This window comes from Neodiprion pinetum, chromosome 2, assembly GCF_021155775.2.
Source record: "Neodiprion pinetum isolate iyNeoPine1 chromosome 2, iyNeoPine1.2, whole genome shotgun sequence".
Lineage (NCBI taxonomy): Eukaryota > Metazoa > Arthropoda > Insecta > Hymenoptera > Diprionidae > Neodiprion > Neodiprion pinetum.
Genome location: NC_060233.1, coordinates 23,065,733 through 23,081,027, shown reverse-complemented (window position 1 = coordinate 23,081,027; position 15,295 = coordinate 23,065,733). Strand labels below are relative to the sequence as shown.

At 36.2% G+C, this 15,295-nt stretch overlaps 2 protein-coding genes and 1 non-coding gene across 6 annotated transcripts; all 3 read left to right on the top strand.

The window, feature by feature from the left end:
- The first annotated feature begins 580 nt into the window (after positions 1-580).
- LOC124212666 (solute carrier family 49 member 4 homolog) lies at positions 581-12,020 on the top strand. The gene is made up of 11 exons (XM_069133175.1): positions 581-710; positions 2,216-2,593; positions 4,418-4,508; positions 6,052-6,164; positions 7,063-7,236; positions 7,330-7,465; positions 10,265-10,370; positions 10,625-10,712; positions 10,806-11,087; positions 11,304-11,403; positions 11,673-12,020. Exons 1-11 carry the CDS (start codon positions 581-583, stop codon positions 11,701-11,703), a joined length of 1,629 nt encoding a protein of 542 aa, XP_068989276.1. The 3' UTR covers positions 11,704-12,020.
- TRNAR-UCU (transfer RNA arginine (anticodon UCU)) lies at positions 9,983-10,055 on the top strand. Its single transcript has one exon. It is a non-coding gene; the product is annotated as a tRNA-Arg (tRNA).
- Positions 12,021-12,934: 914 nt separating the features above from the next.
- LOC124212076 (complex III assembly factor LYRM7) lies at positions 12,935-15,295 on the top strand. Of its 4 annotated transcripts, none has more exons than XM_046611816.1 (5): positions 12,935-13,188; positions 14,316-14,388; positions 14,632-14,702; positions 14,862-14,943; positions 15,037-15,295. In XM_046611816.1, the coding sequence occupies exons 2-5, from the start codon at positions 14,352-14,354 to the stop codon at positions 15,165-15,167; spliced, it is 321 nt and encodes a 106-aa protein (XP_046467772.1). In that variant the 5' UTR covers positions 12,935-13,188; positions 14,316-14,351; the 3' UTR covers positions 15,168-15,295. The 4 variants fall into 4 exon arrangements, with proteins under 4 accessions (XP_046467772.1, XP_046467771.1, XP_046467770.1 ...); XM_046611815.2 differs by having other exon boundaries at positions 12,937-13,188; positions 14,288-14,388; XM_046611814.2 differs by having other exon boundaries at positions 12,939-13,192; positions 14,288-14,388.

The following is a 15,295-nucleotide window of genomic DNA, read 5'->3' as shown; positions in this document are numbered from 1 at the left end:
ACCTAAATGGAACTTTTGAACCTATTACGTAGAAAAAAAAATTTGTTTTTTTTCGAAACACCACAAGCTACAATTAAGTTTCATTACACTGCTCAGGAACTTAGTTTTCGGTCAAGCTTGATCAATCGTAATTACATTTTAGTTTCCTCGTTGACGAAGTTGGTATAAAACGGTATTCTTTCTTGTCGAGTATTTTCCCAACCTACACTAACGCAAGATCACGATTGTATCTGTCAAACTCTTTCTTAAATAGAATTTTGACACAGACCCGACATAGATCACGTATAATTCAACTGTCAAACAACTATATTCGAATACCTGGATAAAAAAAATTCTATACTTCATTACCATGTATGTGAAGTTTTCTTCCCTTGATATATCGATCAAACCGGAATGAGCTTCATGGCTGTGGGATGCGATTGTTTCGTACATTTATTCACATCGTGTAGTCCGGTGTTTCGTAGAACAGTTTTTTCTACTTCTTTGACGTTGATGTACCGTAGGGAACATAACGTCAATTCATTTGAACCTTGGAAATATACCTATTTTAATCAGTCCTACATATGGGACGAAGAGTTAAATGAAATACGGAAGTTCTTCTAAAAAGCACAGATGTCGCAGGACAAAATGCTCCCTCGAGATCGCCAAGAGTGGAAAAAGGCCAAGAAAAAAGAACGCTGCAACTCAGATCAAGCTAACCTGCAACAGCGGTATGCAACGTTACCTTACTCTTCGTTTACAACTGTTTTACGTACTGCTTTCGATGTGAGTAGTTTCACCTTTTTGCACGCCTAGCAGCTTTCAGGATTTTCAATATTCTCTACTGCTTTCGAAACGTGAACCTTCAAATTATGTTCAGCGAGTAGAGGCTTTTACGTGAAATTCGCCACTTCTTCATCGTACCGTTGAAAGTTTGCACAATTAAAAATATAGAGATTGATGAGTTTCTATTATCCAAGACAAAGGGCAAATCTAACAATAAAGGGGTTAATTGGACCTTCTTCTTTCCATCTCAGGATGTTTGTGAATTTTGTTTTCGAGTTTGAAAACTTATGTGATATTTTTAGGACAGAATACACAATTTGATAAAATTTGGGAATATCAGGATGTTTCCGAGGCCTGAGCGGAGTAGCATTAAAGTCCAATTATAGTAATTATTAAATGTAAGCGAATAAAAGTATAGTAACGATGATGGTGCGGGTACCTTTTATGTTTGGTAATAGCTAAATCGAAAAAATGCAATTTTTGTAGAAAATAGTGTTCTGAGTAAAATTGAGCCACGGTTGAGTGAAATCGAATGAACCCACTAGTTTCTTAACCACCGCAATATCAAGCAATTTGAAATAAAACATCGATATCTAAGCTTATATGTTTATAATTTCAGTAATTTCCACTTTTCTATTTTCAAAAATATCTTTGTAGCTATTATGATTCAATAAATACTATATTTACAAATATCGCGTAATTAAATAAGGAAAAGCATCGATTTTAAGACAGAACTAACCTTTTTAAATTTACAAATAGTCACGTCGCTGAATGGTCAAATTTCGGAAAGGTCGAAATTCCGAAAGATTCCAATTAATATGAGGAAATTTGCGCGAGGCACAGGGCTTCTGATTTCTCGACACAATTTTTTTCTCGGGACTAGAGAATTCCGAAATGTTCGAGAAATTTCTAGAAGTTTAAAAAAATCACAAAATTGTTAATTAAATGCAACACAAAGTTAAGCTTATTAATAATTATCAACATCTGCGATTTATTTAGTTCTGTTTAAATTGAAATTTTAATTGCTTATTTTTTCCAACAAAACTAACTCAATCAAACTTTAAAACTTTTAATTTGTCTTTTTATCAAAAAGTAGGTACTTTGAAAAAGTATCTTAGCTTCCTTCCTGAGGTAAGCAAAAATATTAATCACGCAGTCTTTCAATTAAATAAACAGTACGTTATACCTGGAGTACCTTCACAAGAAAAATCATTAATTCAAACACACAGTACAGTATCTACAGCTACATGCAATCAAGACGCGATTTCTCGTTTTCTCGACACTTTTTTCCCGTCTCGAGTAAAGCCAGATTTCCCGAGAATTTTCGCTTTGAGAAGTCTCGACGGAAACCCTACTAGGCAAGGCATTTATGCCAATAGGAGAATTCATCCCAGAACAACGCCAACCTTCCTTTTATCGGTATGCAAAAATTGATCACTCGATTCTCCAGATGACCGCAGTCTCCGCATCGGCGGTGATTTACGAAGTGTAATAATCGGACGAGCGGACGTCTCGAAGAAGACCTACGACGTCGGTACTCCCGGAGCATCAGGACACACGATTTACGAAGAGAGGGCGTCCCTTTTGCTGCAGGACGTGAACAAGGGAGAAAGACGAGCGTCGCCTAAACGATGGAACGCCTTGGCTCTTTTCTGCGCCTTAACTTTCGCCCAGTGCTGCGTCGGGAATACCTGGGGTCCGATCGCCACCTCGGCCATGCTTGCTTTCCCATCCTGGCAGAAGAGCATTGTCGCTCTACTATCCAACTGGGGATGCATCGCTTACCTCTCCTGCTGTCTACCCAGCTGTTGGTTTCTCAATCGGCATGGTATAACAACTTATATTGTTTCTGACGCCCAACCCTACGTGTTTATTGTCCGTGACCAACCCCCGGACACGGACTGCGCCGATCAGTTCGCGTTCTGTTAGCGTTTTTTTAACTCTACTGTCGTCCTGTGTAACTTTACGACAATCGCTATGTGTTAACACTGTATTACAAGGATTTGATACCAACTATCTGAGCAGCCGATAGATCACACCATAGGTTTCCAGAAGAAATTTCCTTGTTGATTTGAATTGTGGTACTTTATACGCGTATGAGTCCTGAGTATATACATCATGATACCTGCAATATTCAGATCGCAATTTACAAGTATGAGATACAAAATATTGAAATATGTCATACGGTGCTGTGAACTGTACCGTATTTAATTCTGTAAAAAATTCGCATACTTCACTCTTTCGTAAGTCAATGTAAGAAAACGAAACTGTAAGTTCTCGCCTTAATTTTTTCGTCCTTCGGTGTGTGCACATAAATTAGCTAAAACGATTAGTTGATAACCCGGTTGCGAAGCGATATATCGCTCAGGAACGCCTATACTTTGAATCCGAATAGAAATAACATTCTCGCTTTATTCTACGCGTAAGTGATAAAAATTATGCTGAATCTAGGGTGATAGAAAAATTAAAATTCGACTTCTTGGGTGTTATTCAATAAAAATCTCGGCGACAACAATCTAAATTAAGTCCTAGGATCACGTATGAGATACGAAGACATCGCGATCGATTCGGTATCTTCGTTTCTAACTTATTCAAAAAACTGCAATTTATATTTCAAAGAATTGGTTAGACGTCACTGGAAATGCGGAAATGAAATATATCTTGTAAAATTCGTCTAACAAAATCCGATTTACGTTATCAACTTGACGCCAGTTATGTTTGTGAACCGGAGTAATTTGTATTAGAATTATATTCGAGATAAAAATGTAAGAAGTCGATCTAAATATCTCCATTATGCGTATGAGGTGTTCCACGTCAAATTAGCAGCCCATGTACCTCACCACCTTCGATTTTGATAATTTTTTAGTATAATGTTCTTACAAACCCAAATGTATCTCGGGTATTTTTCAAGATTTTCCTTAACCAGTGGTGAACTTTATACAAAATCGCAGAACCAATTCCTAAAACGCGTTTTTTTAAATTTGAAAAAGTTCACACTTAGCCTTTGATTCAAAATGTGATTTTTGAGCGCCACATGATAATGTAATCTCAATGCTTACTATTTATTTCGCAAGTTTTTAGTTTTTCTATATCGGAAGTGGTGTTTTCTTTTTTCTTTCATTTCTCTCGATCTCAATAGATTACAGCATCACATTATTTTTATGATTCCGTGATCTATTTAGATCGGAATAAAATTAAAAAAAAAAAATACAAACTCTGACGTGGGGAAACTAAAAAATTGGGAAAAAAATAGTATATTTTGTGATTCCGTTATCGAGTGTTGTTTAAAAATCACATTTCAAATCATAGAATCTGAGTAAGTTAATTCACATTTTTTAAAACGGCGTTTTTGCAATTGGTTTTCGATTTCTTTGAAATTTCACCGATAGTTGGAAAATCGGAAAAAAATTCGGAGGCCCTTTTGGGCTGGTAAAAACATCATACTAAAAAGTGATTGAAATCAAAGAGGGTAAGGTACATGGACTGCTAATTTGACTTGGAATTCCCCACATACATGTATACTCTGATTTACGTCTGGGCTTATGTGGTGCCTCAATCATCCATGATTTGGCCAATGGAGTGTCGATGTATGATAATTGGTCTTTGTCACTGGCGAATGATCAACCAACTTTGCATGCAATTTGTGTTGCAGGATTAAAGGCGCCGTTGCGCACGGCTGCCGTTATATCGACAATTGCTACGTTTCTTCGATGCCTGACATCACAGGAAACTGCCTTCACCGTGTATGTTTTGAACCTCTTAACAGCGTGACATCACGTATCGTCAATTTTAATTGGTTGTAATTTATTATCATTTTGATTATCATTTGCACAAACCTTTTGCTTTAGTCTAATTTCTTAGATGACACGAGAGATGTGTTGTGTTCACACATGTTCAAAACATATTGATTGAGTATTATGGACCAAATCAAGTTACCATAGTCATACACAGTCTTAAAAGTATCTTACGTTTTCACCGCATTTCAATTTGTGGGGATAATTTGATCACCGTTCACACGTTTACAGAAAAATTTTACAATCAATAGTCGGGTTGGGTATTCGAAGCGAGGATCAATTAAATATTCAAAAATACTGACTATCTACAGTATTGAGTGTATAGAGAATATCTTAGATTGTAATGGATTTAATGATTAACGAAGAAATAGCAAACACAACATGAAGCACAATTCATCTATCCTTTATATCTTCGTTCACTCATTTCACACAATACATGCATTAACGAATACTCAGAAAGTACAATGAGTCTCCTTAAATTTCAAATATGTTTATAAATATACTAGGACAATCTCTTGAATCTTGAAAATCAAGTGCGCATGCGCCAAATAATTCAATCTCATTGGTCGGTGAAATTTTAACGCGCGATATTTTTGTTTGCGATGCAGGAGACTAACGTATACATAATGTTTACGTTTGAATTTTCAAAGAGCATAAGCATTGAATGCCGACTGTTCTTTGAAGAATCAACTGTCCGACCGAATAACAAATGCTTCCCAAACCTTTCTGAGTCACTGCCTCAATTATTTGAGATTCTAACCCCGAAAATTCATATCAACTACATCGCAGCCAGAAACAGTTTGACAGTTGAAACTCGGGATGGCCAGCCTGTACGAACAGCCGATAATACTCGCGCATGCGCAGTTGATTTTCAAGTTTCAAGAGATTGTCCCAGTCTAGAGACATATTCGTTTTACATTGACAAGGGGACAATTCAATAAAAACTTATCTTCTCACGAAAGCCGTTGTCGGTGAGTCGGCCGCGATCATTTTATATTCAAAATTCCCAACAGGGTTCGTGGCTATTGTAATTTAATAGGAAAAATAATCAAGATAAGAACAATGATAAGAATAAAACTTTGACGTATTGCTTTGCCAAACGTTATGATACAAGTCTTTACGTCTGAACGTTTGATGACCGACTGACTGCCAGACTAACCGTAATCCTCGCCCAAGCCTCAACTTCTCGCTCTCTATATGTGTGTAACATTCGTATTTACACTCATAAGATCATTGAAAATACGCGCTGAGAGCATCCATACAACCAAATCAAATATAAGAATACATTTCCAAAATCGGGATCAATTAAATACCATTGTTGATTCTAATAATGTGCAGTAGTTGTTGAGAAGCTCCAACGAAATTGTCACGTATAAAACTACTTGAGCTATTCTGCACGATGACCTCGATTCTTACGAAAGTTCTCGAATTTAGCAAAAATGGTGTCTATATTTTTCTTTCAACATATCTCTTGATCATACTGAAATTATAGATCAGCACACGTCGCAGCGATTATGAACGGGTTGTCAGGGGTGATTGTTGGTCCCGCCGCGGCGCTGGTTTCTGCCACTTGGTTTCCTCCTGGTCAACGAACTACAGCAACAGGTAAACTGTAAGGTTGTTAACTCACATTTTAAATCAGGGTGAACGGATACAGTTGTCGATTTTTCACCAGTCAAGCTCTCACGTTTACCATGAATTATGCATCATATACGTTTCAATTGCCGTAATACAGATGCAACACACAGAAAGCGTGTTCGTTTGACTTTAACCGTTCAACTGTAGGCTTTGCAAATAATATGCATTTCTATTACATGATAAGCATGGTGTTTGTCACTGACTCCTCCCCCCCCCCCCCCCTTCAAAGGTCAGTGATGTCACCAAAACTACAAACTTTTTCGACGGACATGAAATTGTGACTATAGGTCATGTTTTATGAAACGAATATTTTCACGCCTGTTTGGATTGATCATGCCACTCATCTGCAATTGACAATATCCACACAAATGGGTTGATCTTCAGAATTCTTTAATAGGGCTGCTAACTTTACTAACAGTCAAGATCGATCTCACCCTTTTTCCCCATATATTAAATAAATAAACAAACGAACGGAAAGGATTCCAATTTCGACGGTTCCTTGCCATTTTGTCGAGGAATTTAGGAAAGTTACTCATACTCCGACAATCGTTGAAACAAATGTGTGGTTTTTTTGACACATGTTACTATTCCCATATTTCCCGCATTTCAGGGGCCAAATGGTGCATAGCTGAGATACTTTGCGCAATTCTGGGAAGAATGAAGAGCAAAATGAGCCATCGTGAGACTATGTTCGTGCAATATTCAAACCCTTTCCGTTCACTTGTTTATTTAATGTCGGAAGACAAAGGGTGAGTTTTCTCAGTCGGTAAATATAGGAGTACTGCGTGACCTTAGTGTTTGAATTGAACTTATTGCAAAAGTAAAACTTGGAACAAGTAAGTTTACTATCCTGCTCTCGGTATAGGCATCTCGGCCTGTTTCAACCAACTTGGCGTGGCTGGCTCATATTTGGTGGGGCCGGCAATAGTAGCAGCACCTACACTCCGTACCAGGAGTATCCCAGATGGGAATAAGAGTGTAATAAATGGCACAAATCCTTCCTCCGTACGCGCTCAAGTTATGTCTCTGATGCGCATCGGTGTGTTGAAATAATCACGTCACCATGAACGAGGTACGAGGTACGAATGTGAAAAATGAGGTATATATATTATTCGATGTCCTTGAAGCGCAGAATTCGTCATGCTCTTTCTGATTCTGGCCGGTTTCTTGTGCTTCTTCCCTACGCCTACGGCGAAATTTCAACGACCGCGCCCACCAGCTTCCAGTGGTCATTTCGGCCTTTTCAAGTCACTCCATTACTTGACCCAGTGAGTATGTGAATGAGTTGCTTTCTTTTCCTGTAGTGACTCAAAAAAGTTTTTGCCAGGTGTCAGACCTTTTTGTTATTCTGAGTCTAGCAAAGGGCGTAGCTCATCTGGAATTTTTCGTGTATATAGATATGCTGGCTTGAACGTGGAAAACATTTAAAACTACCATTCGTAAAAAAAATCTCGCAACTTTTTTCTTTATCGACAAACTCAGAAAAGCATATTTTATTCCTCTCACTACTCTCGAGTTATAAAATCAGTTTCAATTTTGTGACGTGACTGGAATTAGAATCGTGCTAAATTATATGACGACGGAAAATTGAGAGACTAACGTAAGTGTTGTTTTCAGTAATGCTAACTTAACATGTGCTATGAGAACGGAACCGTATACAATGAATTACACAGTTTTCTCAGTTTTATAAACTATTAATTTTTAAAGTTTCTCAAGATTGCAGCAATTTTGGACAAATTTTCGAGAGTGCAAAAGTACTAAGCTTGTCGTTAAAACAGGAAGATATGGACTCACTTAAGCTTTATATAACTATTCTTTACATAACAGTTTAATAAGAGTATATATATAATTATTTTGTTTTATGATTAAGTAATTAAATTATTGTAGGCAACATTCGAAACAATACCGGAGCTGAAAGACGACAAAAAGACGTTTGATACGAAAAAATTTGTTGTCTCAAAGACATTTGCAAGCCAACGGCACCCTAATGAGATTAATCATAATTTCGCATTTGTTTTGCAAATGGAAACGTCTCCGAACCGAACTTTGCTCCGTGAAACTTTTGGTCGTCTCTCGATCGTGCTGTTAAGGCATCTTATGTGTTGAATCACGTCGCAAACTTCCTGGCGATGAAACGCTTTTTAAACGACTTAGGTTCACTAAAAGACACCAACTCTTCCGTGTGTCACCTGGGCTAATGGATAACAAGAGTTCATTAAGCTCATAGAATGCTTTACACGGTTTCGCGTTAAAAAAGTAAAGGTCTATATTCCCACTTTCGTGGTTATAAATGAAGAAATTCAAAGTAATCAATGGTTCCCGTATTTTTATCTTTCGTAACAACCTTTCAAAATTCCTAGTTACAACCGTAATGCCACACTAGAAATATCAAATAACCTAATTGTTTATCACGTTGCGGAAACAACTCATTTTACCTTTTACAACTAGGCGATTGATAACGCAGGTCTGTGATGAAAGCCTTCTTCAAAAAATAAATTATAGATATAAAGGTTGTAATGCGCCGGATCTATATCTGCGTTTCATTTTTTGCCATCACGTATATATTACATGATATTTTTTTTACTATTCCGAACTGAGAATTTGTTGTGTTCTGTTTTTGCATACTACTCTAATCTATTTAAACAGTATCTGTACATACAAAACCAGTTCAAACTGATAGAAAGAGAAAAAAAGATATCGCCTATCATTGTTTTCACAACAATACATGCGCCTGCGCAGTTCTCGTTGTAACTTCATGGCGCGCAGTACGTAAAAAAGTTGTCTAGTGGTTATTTTCGTTCCATGCTGGATACTTTGGTAAGTTTTGCATAAAGTTTATACTTGTAGTGAAAATTCATGTTTATTCTAAACTATACAGCGAATAAAAAAGTTTTTATTTCAAAACATTATATAAATATATTATACCTATCTTGAATCGTAACCTCGAAGTATTTTAGATTCCTGCTTTAAATTCTAACTTGTAGTTATTTTTTAATACTTGGATTTAGAGTACACAGAGTAAAAAAAATATAAATATACTAGAAACATCAAACTTGTTTAATAGTAAATTTTATTTTATTTTAGTTACGGAATGCCAAGAACTTGCAAAATGCCAATGCCAAAAACTACAAAATGACTAGAATTATACTAATAGGTAGATTTTCTGACGATTCTGATGTTTAAACTTTTTGACTTTATAATTTTTTCTAATAAATATTGTTTCTATCATTAGTGTTTGATTGTAAGCAAAAATAACATTTAAAAAAAAACATATGAAAAGTATACGTGGTACATAATTTTCATTACTATATTTCGAATCAAATCTATTATAATTAGACGCAATAATAAGGAGAGCAAAAAAAATCTTTTTGCACACTTGTGTAATTATTCATTAATAACCACGGTTTTATTACTGTTGTTCGTGTTTTTATAGGTTCGAACGTAAGTGAAAAATGGTTTTTCGCGAATGCCCCAATTACTGAAGCCAGATATTTGTGCAAAAAAAGTTTCGTTGACTGTTTATGTAATGTGCAACGGTAATGCATTCCTGGTATCGAAATGTTACTGAAATTTATATAATAATCATCAAATTGGGTTAATTTTTATCATTGTTATTAAAATGTTGAATAATTATTAATCCATTTCAGTCAAAGCTGGATATGTGTTTCTTTACTTTGCTTCATATTGAAAAATTGAATAATCGCGGAATAATAATATCTACGATTCAACAGGATGTTGCTTTTTTTGGTTAGATTTAAATATAACATTTTTATCCGGGTAATCATGTCCCTTTGGCGCAGAGGATAGCGCGTTGGACTTCTAATCCAAAGGTCGTGGGTTCGATCCCCACAAGGGATGAGTTTTTTTTTTAGGTCTCACTTTAAGTATCATCGGTATGAGGATTGTCATTAACACACCAGTAATGTAGACAATCGATTGGGAATTCACGTCGATACTTTGTGGGCCAGTCACTTTACCTGTATTAAATAATTCGTCGTGCAGGGAATGCGTACAGTGTGCATGATGTTATATGACCAAATGGCTCTAAATGTACATTTTCATGGAAGCAATGTCAGCGTGTGGAGACTCTGTGGAGCCGCAGCATTGAGCCAAGGAGTGACTGGACCATGGCTCGCAATGATCACGATGGCTTTTGCTTCGACTGTAACTCAGGTAAGAATTGAAAACACGGCCACTCACGCTGACCGGCATTGGCGAATGCTTGTCGTTAGAATTCGCGTCTCTGACTCAAATGGTAACGCAGGACGGAAAAACGATGATCAGTCGGAAAAAAAATTTGAGCAGAAGAATTATAGTATACTATAGGATTATATAACGAAATCCTAACAATTGGTTTTACAGTTAGTGAAAGTAACGGAACGGCTAATTATTAATATGTACGTGTATAGATTTGCTCAACTTTGCAGGGCGAAGCCGACAAGTTGGCTTTCTGGACAGTAATTTTGGGTAGTTCTCTGGGTGTTTGCGCATCACGGCTGATGGATATATTCCAAGGTCAGTAATATAAGCTATTTTAGGTCTAAAATTTGCTCCTTTAATATTTCAGCGTAAAAATAAGAAAGTACTTTGATTTCCGATACTTATCAGGTCACTTGAAGATCGCCATCTTCGTTTTACTTGTTGCATCTTCAGCCATGTTCTTGTGGGTTTTGTTGCTGGAAAAGCAAGTGTTGACCTTCACCAAAGGAGAATTCTACACAGCTGTGGCTCTCGGAGTTTCGTCTAGTTGGGCAACGCCCGCCTTATTTCTCGAATTAGCTTCCGAAATTGCCTATCCGGTCTCCGAAGCTATTGTAGGGGGATACATGATCTTTTTGGCCAATTTCGTGGCCGCAACATTTTACTTCTCTTATTTCCTGCCTGATATGAGTGAGATATTACAAACCATTATTAACACTTTGCAATCAAATTTTTCGAAATCATCTTTATAAGTTTCAGGTTAGATTGAATCATTTATGTTGTACAATCATTCATCTGATTTGCCCGTACGCTAAGTTCAAACAGATTGGCAGAATATTCCCCACTTACAACATACTCTGTCGTTGCATTTCTTTATCTAAATCTAATTTATTTTTATTTTTATAGGTGAACGTTGGTCCAGTTATTGGGTCTTTGGTAGCCTGACAGTCGCTTCGATTTTAGTTATGTACGTGAAGGACGAATATAATCGAACATTAGCTATGCGGTAGGAAATTTTCATATGAAATTAAAAAATAATCATATGGAAAAAAAAACTTTTTAACAGATGTACAAGTCTTTCAGTCTACCATCTTATTATCCATTTATTATCTATATCTTAGTATTAGTCAGTTAATTGATTAACAGTATGCTGATATAAGGCTTATCACGATCACTTGAGACGTTCCTTGTAATAGTTCAACGATCCAAATTTTACTACACTAATGCCTCGACAATAGCTTTTTTATTCACAAATTATTTTTCACGGCATAATAGCGATATAATTCACGTTTCCGACGACCAATAACTAACTGCGATGAAATATCGGAGATGACATCTAACTTGCCCAAGATCTGAATATGAAGCTTGAAAGGAATATTTGAGTCAACTTGGTCCTGAACAGAAGAGCATGGATCTGACCAAGTCAATGAAATTAAATACGCAATCGCCACTCGACGTATGCTCATTAGCGTAGGGAATTATGTGAGATTATCTAATTAACGCCAAATTATTTTCGTTGCATACACTGTACCCGGTTTTTAATCTGACAATGTCCGATTTTACTGACGAACGGTCTACTAATGGCTGCTTTTAAGTCAGTGTGTGAAGTTGACGTAACAAAAACATACCGAAATATTTCGCTTTTAAACGGAAATAAAAAAAATGGTGTAAAAACTACAATGTACTATCGCGATTTTCATGCAGCTTATTGATTTTTACGTAAAATTCAAATGTGCTACAATGGAATGCGTTTGTTTCGAATAGAATATTGGATTATGCTGTTATGCCCATTTTCGCATTTGAAGTACGTGGAAGTTGATATATGGACATATAGTATACGTCAACGTCGAAATCGTCGAACCAGGGCACTTGAACTTCTTAACTTGAACAGTCGACTGACGATTCGAAATTGCTAAACAGCCAGCCATGGGTATTCTTTTGAAGCAAGCAATAGGGCACGACAGGTGGAGGTAGTAGCAGTGTTCTATACTTACCGACTCACTTATGAGACCGAATGTTAATTAGTCGGTAACAGTAGAAAATATTCGTATTGACGCTCCGCACCACGTTTCTCACTTATCTTGAAAACGCCCCGTTCAGTTGGCTGTCTCAAGTAGTATTCAGTTATCGCCATTATCGCTTAAAGCATTGAGCAGCCATATTCTATAAAAGAGAATCACATCAGCCTTATGGAGATTTATTCGCGACATAAATTGAATGGTAACATACCGACATAAGCGATTATAGTAGATTAGATACGCGATCTGTGGTGACGGGACGACGGCCTGCCTCTCTCTGCCTCTTTCTATTTCATGCATTTGTCGTGTGTTAGAAAGAGGCAGTAAATGTATTATTATCGACCGGACACCACAGTCTTCGCTCACTAAATTACCGACCAACACTTAACTTGGCTCTCCGAAGTTGCAGAAAATGTTGCCCAGGGCTGGCAATCTTTAATTGGATGAGGTTACTTCGCTAACAAGATGTAGCCATCATGGAAGAAGCATATCGGTACTTCATACGAGAACTTACTTATAAAGTTAGCTTGAGCTGGCTTGAGTCGGTGAAAATTGAAGCATCGAAGGCTTACCTCGCTATTAGTACTTCTCGTTGCCACCGCCCGGCAATCGGCGCGACAAAACGTGCTCCCAAATGCCCGTATTTACCAATTTACAGCTGATTTGCAGAGTGTTGCAGAAGAAGGGGGGCAACTCGGTGAACTTCAAGCGTGTTACGTTTTCGTTGTCGGAGCAAATCATATCGGTCGAAAAATGAGTGGAAATCTTCGGAGGCAGGTAATTTTTGAAAAAGATTCAATTAAGCGCACGTCACTTTCTGGCATCTTGGTATCTCAACGTTCCAAGTGTTTTTCCTACATGAATTGGTTAGGAACTGGTAGTAGGTTCGACGACATGCTTGCATTGTGTAAACTGTAAACTTTCATAATTAACTTATTCATTTAATGAGGCCGAAGTTAGTAACGTTAACGTAATGAAACATTGGGGGAAAAAATTACTATTTTGCAAGTTTATAGTGACTTTGAAGTAGTTAAGGTTTCAAACTATGAATTACCACTGAACTCTACGTTTTCTGAATTTCAGACTCCTGCAATTCTGAAATAACGGTTTTTCAAAACGTTAATCATTAGAATAACATCAGTAACTTCAGCCTCATTTTATTTAATTGGAGTGTCTTTGAACACATATTGTGAAATAAAACAGCAATAGATGAAAAATTTTGTGTTAATGGTATTGACGTTGACTGAAGAATATATCAGTCAACGGTATTGAACAGACCCTGTTATAAAGGGTATTCAAAGATAACTTCGAAACAACACACAGTACAAGCTATTCATTGTTTTACCAAGAACAATCAAGTCGAATTTTTTTTTCTTACAGTATGTTTCATTCTGCAATTAGTATTTAAAATCTTTTCTACTATAATAATAGTTAGATATAAATTATTACAGAGAGCAAATATGGCATTGTACTTGTAGACTTACTTATTTTTAGCAATAGATTGATTCTAACAACTTTTTTGTATGGTTAACGAATTTTGTACTTATTTCTGGAGACAGAGATAAGTTAGTGAAGACTGGTGATATCAATACGCTATATCAGATTTCATTTAACTCCTCTTGGGAAATTGAGAAAAGAGTCTTTTGTCACAGATTTCAGTTTTGAATGAGTCAATTGTGCATAAAATTGTCATCGGACAAGTCTGCATAAAAATCTGAAATAATTGGCAGATATTTCATTCCTTTGAGTGAATATGGAAGCAAAGAAAAGTTTCCCATTTTGGATAATTGGCATGGAATGTCTTCTTTCTAATTATACTGCTTTCCCAAATCCTGCAAAACTTAATCTATCATTGCGTTTCTTGTTTTATAGTTGCAAATGCAAAGACTGATGATTTCAGGTGCTCGGGACGTTTAAAAAATTGCATCGAACGCGCATGAATACATTTCAAGACGACAAATATGCTTTGGAAGGTGAACGAAAATTTTTTAAAATAAATTTAGTCTTTTAGAAATTTAAGGAAAGATAAGGATAAAATACGTTTGCTTCTGTAATTTATTTGGTTTGAAAATTTCAAGAAATCTAAGAAACTATTTTCAAAGTGACAATACTTTTAAAATATGGCACAATAAATTATTGCAACACCTCAAACCATTTAAAAAAGACACGTCAAAGTGGCATTCCACATGTATTAATATTTTGTTTTTTTTATTTAGCAACAAGAAACAAAATAAATGAAGAGTACAGAAAATGCAAGGATGTTACAGATGAAAATAAAATTGCAGAAGTGAGTGATTTTCACTTTTTGAGAGTGCATCATTGAAAGTATAAAAAAAATAATGTAATCTGGTATTTTTGTTGAGACAGAAGGTTAGTCTATGAAAATTTTATTACAAAAATTTGTACAAAATCTGAAACATTGATGGAATATTTCATTTTCCATCAGTTAAATGAGTTCGCTTTGGCAGTTGAACGAGAGGTGCGAACTACAATTGTCCAGGCTAGAGAAGTAGAGCCAGGAAAGTTTGGTACAATCACTTATTCTTGATGATATGGGTTGATTTTACTAGACATAAAAATGAACAGTAAAAGGTCATCATGATATATTTTTACATTTTCAGCACTTCGCGTTAATACGGACACAGAGAAATTAGACAATGCGACACTTGATGCAGCTGGATGTTCCACCAGCACTCAACGAAAACCTAGTTCGGACTTCAAAAAATGTTCCGACACTACAAATACATCCTGAATCGATATAGATGGATTATAATGTAAATTATATTGGCGCATATTGATTTTTAATAATATGTTGCATTCATGTACAGTGTAATGTAGATAGATCGAATAAACATATCAGTATTGATGTATCATAAAGAA